Raw genomic sequence first — 6,686 nt, forward strand, 5'->3', positions numbered from 1 at the left:
TCGTCCACAGCAAAGAAGAATGAAGAAAACCAAAATTCATGGAAATAATTAGTCCTAGTGACTGGTACACCATCCGATCTGCAGCCTATACGACTATGAGACCAGAAGAACTAGATGGTGCCCGACTACCACTGTCATCCACTTGGAAGGAGATCTATGTAGGAGATCCTTGATAGAGAGGGACAGCAATGCAGAAAAAAACTCAAAACCATTTGAAGAAAAAAAAAGTGGGGGGGGGACCAGGTTTGCTGGTCTGATAGAGTCTGGTGGAACCACTGAGACTATGGCCTCTAGCTGCCCTTCAGGTCTGGAATTGAACCCACACCTGTGGCTTCCAGCCAAACAGAAGACAGGCATATGAGTTGAACATTTACCTGAGGTAGATACACTCCTTGGAGAGAACAATCATTGAGAAAGAAAGGCTGCTTATGCACAGAGAGACAGCTCAGGGGGCAGGAGTGTATGGAGGGATGGACACTGGGAAGAGGTAACTACGGGGAGGAAGTAGGAGGGGAGCTGTTGCATTGTGGTAAACTGTGGCCAATGTCAGGAGACAAAGTATATGTAAACTGCTATATGGAAAGTGAATTTGCTCTGTAAATCTTCACCCAAATCACAATAATAAAAAAAAAATTAAAAAAGAAAAAGAAAATAAACTCTGGTGGCATAGTGGTTATACCATTCCACTGCTAACCAAAAGATGGTGGTTCAAACCCACTAGCTACTCTGTAGGAGAAAGATGAGGTAGTCTGCGTCTACAAAGATGTATAACCTTGGAAACCCTGTGCGGCAGTTCTGCTCCCTCCAAAAGGGTTGCTATGAGTTGGAATCAACTTGACGGCAGTGGGTAGAGTTAAGATGAAAATGATTGAAAGTAAGGGTTTCCATTTAAAGAAAGAAAAACTTTAGAAAGTAGTTACTTACGTACTGTGAAATGAGGATCATAGGTGTCCAGATGCTAGTTGAAGAGTAGCAATGAAATAGATGAAAACAAGTCTATGTAGTAGTCATACATTCCTAGTATCTGCTGAGGTATGCTGGGAGGTTTTCAGAGTTCTCGGGTCTGTAGACCCTCTTGTTCAGCTATCCTATAAGCCACTGGTCAGGCATCATCACAAATAGCATAATAGCAGCTATGTGTGTTTCCATTATTAATATCAAAGCCCAAACCCAATGCTGTTGAGTCAAATTCCAACTCATAGCCACCCTGTAGAACAGAGTCGCCTGGCCCACAGTGTTTCCAAAGCTGTAAATTTTTACAGAAGCAGACAGCCTCATCTTTCTCTCACAGAGCAGCTGGTGAGTTTGAACAACTGACCTTTAGGTTGACAGGTGAGCACTTAAGCATTGTGCCACCAGGGCTCCTTTGATTATTAATAGAGAAAGGAAAATTCCATCTGATTGCTATCTTCTGACATTTAGGAAGTTCACCCATAAAATTTGAAAATTAGTCACTAAATATTTATACGCCACGAAATTTGCAAACCCAGAGATCATTATTAATTACCTTAATAAGTAGAAGCAAGCAAAACCTGTCGCTCAACTAAACTTTTCCATTTGTCTGTTGGAGTCCCTTAGTTTTTTTTCCAGCAGACAGAACCTTCGTTTGAAGGTGTTCAGCTTTTTCTTTATGAAGTCTCACCTCCTCACTTTTCCTCTTTACTCTGTTTTCATATTGAAGGGAAACATGCAGCACATTTAAAACCTGACAAAAACAAGATGTAGGCAAAACTCTAGGCTTAGAGTCGGAAGGCCTAGGTCTTGATCCTGGCCACACCACTAAGTTGCTCTCTGATCTCTAGAAAGAATCGATATTCTAGATCAATAATCAGCAAACTGTGGCCCACTACCCAACTCCAGGCTGCCACTGGTTTTTATAAATAAAATTGTATTGGAACCACATTTCCAGCCCTAGGTACACCACTAAATGAGTTGAAAGCAGGGACTCCAGTACATGTACATGCATGTTCACAGCAGCACTGTTCACAACAGCCAAGGCAGAAATGGCCCAAATGTCTCATCAGCAGAAGAATGGATAAATAAGTAATGGTATATATACAGCGGAATATTATTCAGCCATGGAAAGAAATGAAGTTCTGATGTATGCTACAACGTGGATGTACCTCCAAAACAGTATGCTTAGTGAAAGGAGCGAGACACAAAAGGTCACATACTGTATCATTTCATTTATATGAACTATCCAGAATATACAAATCCTTACAGACAGAGCAGATTGCTGGTTGCCAGGCACTGGAGTTGGGAAGAGTGGGGAGAAACTGTTTCGTGGGTGAAGGATTTACTGTGGGCTCATGGGAATGCTCTGGAACTACGATAATTGCACAACATTGTGAATGTACTAAATGCCACTAAATTGTTCATTTTAAAGTAGCTCATTTTGTGTTATCTGAATTTCACGTAAAAACTTTTTTTGGAAAGATTAATTAGAACACAGCCATGGCCATGTACTTATGTATTACTCGTAGCTGCTTCTGCACCCCAGTGGTAGACTTGAGCACTCGGGACAATGACTGTATGGTCCAGAAAGTGGGAAATGTCTACTGTGTGATCCTTTACAAAAGAGTTTTGCTGTCCCCTGTTGTAGATTATCAGTTTCCTCTTGTAGAATTAGATTAAATAGTCTCTAAGGTCATTTCTGCTTGAAATTTCTGACTGTTGCCAAACTAAATTTCTAAAGGGATTTTGGCATCACTTTCCAAGAACATGATTCTGTGTAATGAGTCTCACTCACCTTAGAAGAATACATTTTACATTCCCTAAATCAAAGCCTGAGACTTGGCTTTAGAGCTTTTATTAATGTGCTTGCGAGTACATTGTAATCTGTAGAAGCCGCAGTGCCTTGTAATATCTGAGCCTCCCCAGTGTAGCCCAGTCATGCCTAAGGTACCAAATAAGTAAGAACATTTGTGAAAGGCGGTCATGAGGGGAGTAAGAGTGCAGTCAGTGACCTCAGGGTATGCAGCTGACACACACTCTTAGTAAACAGCTTTCAACACAGTCAGGGTCCCAGTCCCCTTTGCGATTGCTGTCAAAGGTGCTTTTTCTCTAAAATGCCACTAGAGGGCGGCAGTTCTCAGCCATAGGAACAAATTGATTTTCTTGAAATGAGTTTTGAGCAGTGATAATTGGAGGGGATGCTATGTGATGTTGACATTTCCTTTCTCTGTAACATTTGAAAGTAAATATTTTAGTCTTCATGAGGTATATGGTTTCTGTCACAGTCAGCTTTGCTGTTGTGGCACAAACGCAGCTATAGATAGTATGTGTGTTTACCCAATAGTGTAAAGGAAATGTAAAGTTTTCTTTTAGTATGAGCTCATCAAACTAGAACATGATATGCAGGTGGAAGCATTTTTCAACCTTTGTTTCGGTTTTCAGATGCCTAACCATTATGACCTAGACTGTCCTACGGCCCCAATTCCATGTGCATTCAGTACTTTCGGTTGCCATGAAAAGGTAAGGGGTTTTTCTTTTAATTCTCAAAATGGATCAAGAGTATTCTGTTATTTAGTCTAATGGAGAATATTAGCAGGAATGGAGATACTTATAAAACAGCATGATAGGTTATGTAATCGAGTTGGGTAGGATGCTGTGAACAGAAGCAGAGGCACACTTAGCAGTTCCTAAAGCAGGTGGGCGTACTGGACAAAGCAGGACATTTGGGCTGAATGACAGTGAAAAAGAGTTGTCCAAGAAGACAAGCAGGGAAGGTAGCAAGAGAGAAAGCATTGCTGATTGAGCAACTACAAGCAGTTTGTTTATCTTGCTCACCCTGCCAGCACTGTGGAAGATAAGAGGGAGCGTTGGTGCTACTGTGGCTGCAAATGAGCACAGTATGAGTTATGATGATGACAGTGAAGCTCGAGGCTTCTTACTCACCAAATAAGTAAGTCAGTGCCTTTGTAGAAGGGGACCGTGCGACTACATAGGTAAGATGGCCGAAGGAGAAGGAAGTATCCAGAATGACTCTTGATTCCTGGAAGAGGAACTGGTTGGAGGTGTAAGTGGAAAATAGTGAGTTGAGTTGCAGGTGCGAGTTCCCTGGCTGTGGAATGTTCAGGTGGAGATGGCTGGCGTGCACCATATATGTGCTCTTATACCCGCAACTGAAGTTGGAACTCAAAGTAAACTCATGGAGATCATTGAAGCTTGAGATCATGTAGAGTGAGTATATCTAGGAAGGAGAACTAGACCAATGAAAAGGAGCCATGCATGGACAGTATTAGAAACATTTAAATCAGGCAAGGAGAAAGTATTGTCACAAGGTCTCTGAAACTGTTTCAAGACTAGTGATTGTTACTTTCAGATGTCTGTGATTTATCATTGTAAGTCATTTATCTGGAGAGTGTGGTTGTACTTTCAGTAATTTTTTCATTATATTTTTTATGGCTTCACAATAAGCATGCATTTAATAATTTAAGTAAAGTGATGTTACATTTTGTGGGAAAATTGTGTGTGCATAGAAATAGACTTGAAGGAAATATATCAAAATGTTAATGTTAATGAGATACGTTTGATACTAACAGTCACCAATCTTGAAAGAATTTTGGAGACCTTGACAGTACTTTCTTTTTGCCTGGTTTAAATGTTTCTAATACTGTCCATGCATGACTGCTTTTCTTGGTTTAGTTCTCTTTCCTGTATATACTCACTTTGCATGATCTCAGCCACAGTTTCAAGAAGTAGTAACTCATTTGTTTTTTATCTCTCTCTTTTCTGTTTTTCTATTATATACTTGAGTTACTTGTATAATAAAACTATTAAATCATGCATACCATATTTTTCTGACAAATAACACACCACATACATAGTGTGCACATGTATAGTGCACATAGGAAACTAACGTGCAGAGGTTTTGTGTTTATCAAACCTGTGTAGCTCATGTGTCATTTGCATAAAATACGCTGCTGTTTTATGTGCTTATATAACAAGAGGCTATTGATGACCTTAGAATTTGTGGAGTCAGCAAAGATGCCAGTTTGCGGTAGATTTGTGCAATAAATGAGGAATCAGGGACAGTGCAGGCAGACTACTCTTGGCCATAAAAGGGGAAATGGTGTTGACCAGAGGAAGGTCGGAATCAATTCAGTGGCCACAGGTTTAGTAAAATCTTAAATATTGTAAGACATGAGTTCCATTTAGAGCACAGGTAACATATCAGTCCTGGACAAGAGGAGAGTTACCTCAGTCAGAAGAGAAGATGGGGATAGATACTGATACTTTTGTAGGTGTGTGTAGGAGGTGTTATCTGAGTGAAAGCTGAGAGAATAGTCATCAGCTTGCTTCCGTTTTTCAGTGAATTAAGAAGCAAGATCATCTCATTATAGTGAGAATCTGATGAGGGCAAAAGAAGGGTGTGGAAGATTGAGGGAAGTGGTGCCATTATTTGAAGACCCTTTGTTTGGTCTGGACTGATCCCTCTCCTAGTCTTCACAGTATCTATTCCCAACCTAAGGCTTGTGCTTGATTTGTAGATGCAGAGGAATCACTTGGCACGCCACCTGCAAGAGAATACCCAGTCACACATGAGAATGTTGGCCCAGGCTGTTCAGAATCTGAGCCTTGCTTTCCCTCCCGTGCCTCAGTGTGATATGCTTCCATATGATCCTGCCTCTCTGTCCCGAATGTCTTCTGGGTGTCATCCTGAGGTCCAGAATTTCCAAGAAACCATTCAACAATTAGAGGGTCGCCTTGTAAGACAAGATCATCAAATCCGGGAGCTGACTGCTAAAATGGAAACTCAGAGCATGTACGTAAATGAGCTCAAACGAACTATTCGAACCCTTGAAGAAAAAGTTGCTGAAGTAGAAGCTCAGCAGTGCAATGGGATTTACATCTGGAAGATTGTCAACTTTGGCATGCACTTGAAATCCCAAGAGGAGGAGAAACCTGTTGTCATTCACAGCCCCGGATTCTACACTGGCAAGCCTGGTTACAAACTCTGCATGCGCCTGCACCTTCAGCTGCCAACTGCCCAGCGCTGCGCAAACTATATCTCCCTCTTTGTCCACACAATGCAGGGAGAGTATGACAGCCACCTGCCTTGGCCCTTCCAGGGTACAATACGCCTTACAATTCTAGATCAGTCTGAAACACCCATCAGGCAAAACCATGAAGAGATCATGGATGCCAAACCAGAGCTGCTTGCCTTCCAGCGACCCACAATCCCACGGAACCCAAAGGGTTTTGGCTATGTGACTTTTATGCACCTGGAAGCCCTAAAACAAAGAACCTTCATTAAGGATGATACATTACTGGTGCGCTGTGAGGTCTCCACACGATTCGACATGGGCAGCCTTCGGAGGGAAGGCTTTCAGCCACGAAGTACTGACACGGGGGTATAGCACCCCTCATTTATGTAAGAGAAAGACTCTGCAGAAAGCAGTGCCTTTCCTTGCCCTGGTCTCAGGGGTGAGGCACAAACAGAAAAAGAGTGGGAAAGACGTCATATCCACCAGTGAATGTTTTGAGGGAGGTCTCCACTTCCTCCTGTTACAAACTCTGAAACAGTTTTTTCTCGGGCACCTACGTGTTCCATGGTTTTCAGAAATGTTACCCCTGAAGTGCCAATGGAGTATTGCAGCTATTTTGATAATTAGTATACCTCTTTGTTGTACTTTCTTGGGCTTTATGTCCAGTGGGTTTTATTGCCAAAAAGCCCAGAGTCG

At 41.8% G+C, this 6,686-nt stretch overlaps 1 protein-coding gene across 1 annotated transcript in view; it reads left to right on the plus strand.

Annotated features, from left to right (window-relative positions):
• Positions 1-6,362, plus strand: part of TRAF6 (TNF receptor associated factor 6) — a 17,983-nt gene extending 11,621 nt beyond the window's left edge. Inside the window, exons 5-6 of the mRNA XM_007943248.1 lie at positions 3,397-3,474; positions 5,493-6,362. Coding sequence (XP_007941439.1) covers positions 3,397-3,474; positions 5,493-6,362 — 948 coding nt within the window. The remainder of the gene's footprint in view (positions 1-3,396; positions 3,475-5,492) is intronic.
• Positions 6,363-6,686: the final 324 nt, after the last annotated feature.

The sequence above is a fragment of the Orycteropus afer genome, unplaced genomic scaffold (genome assembly GCF_000298275.1).
Source record: "Orycteropus afer afer isolate SDZICR_OR568_19922 unplaced genomic scaffold, OryAfe1.0 scaffold00103, whole genome shotgun sequence".
NCBI lineage: Eukaryota > Metazoa > Chordata > Mammalia > Tubulidentata > Orycteropodidae > Orycteropus > Orycteropus afer.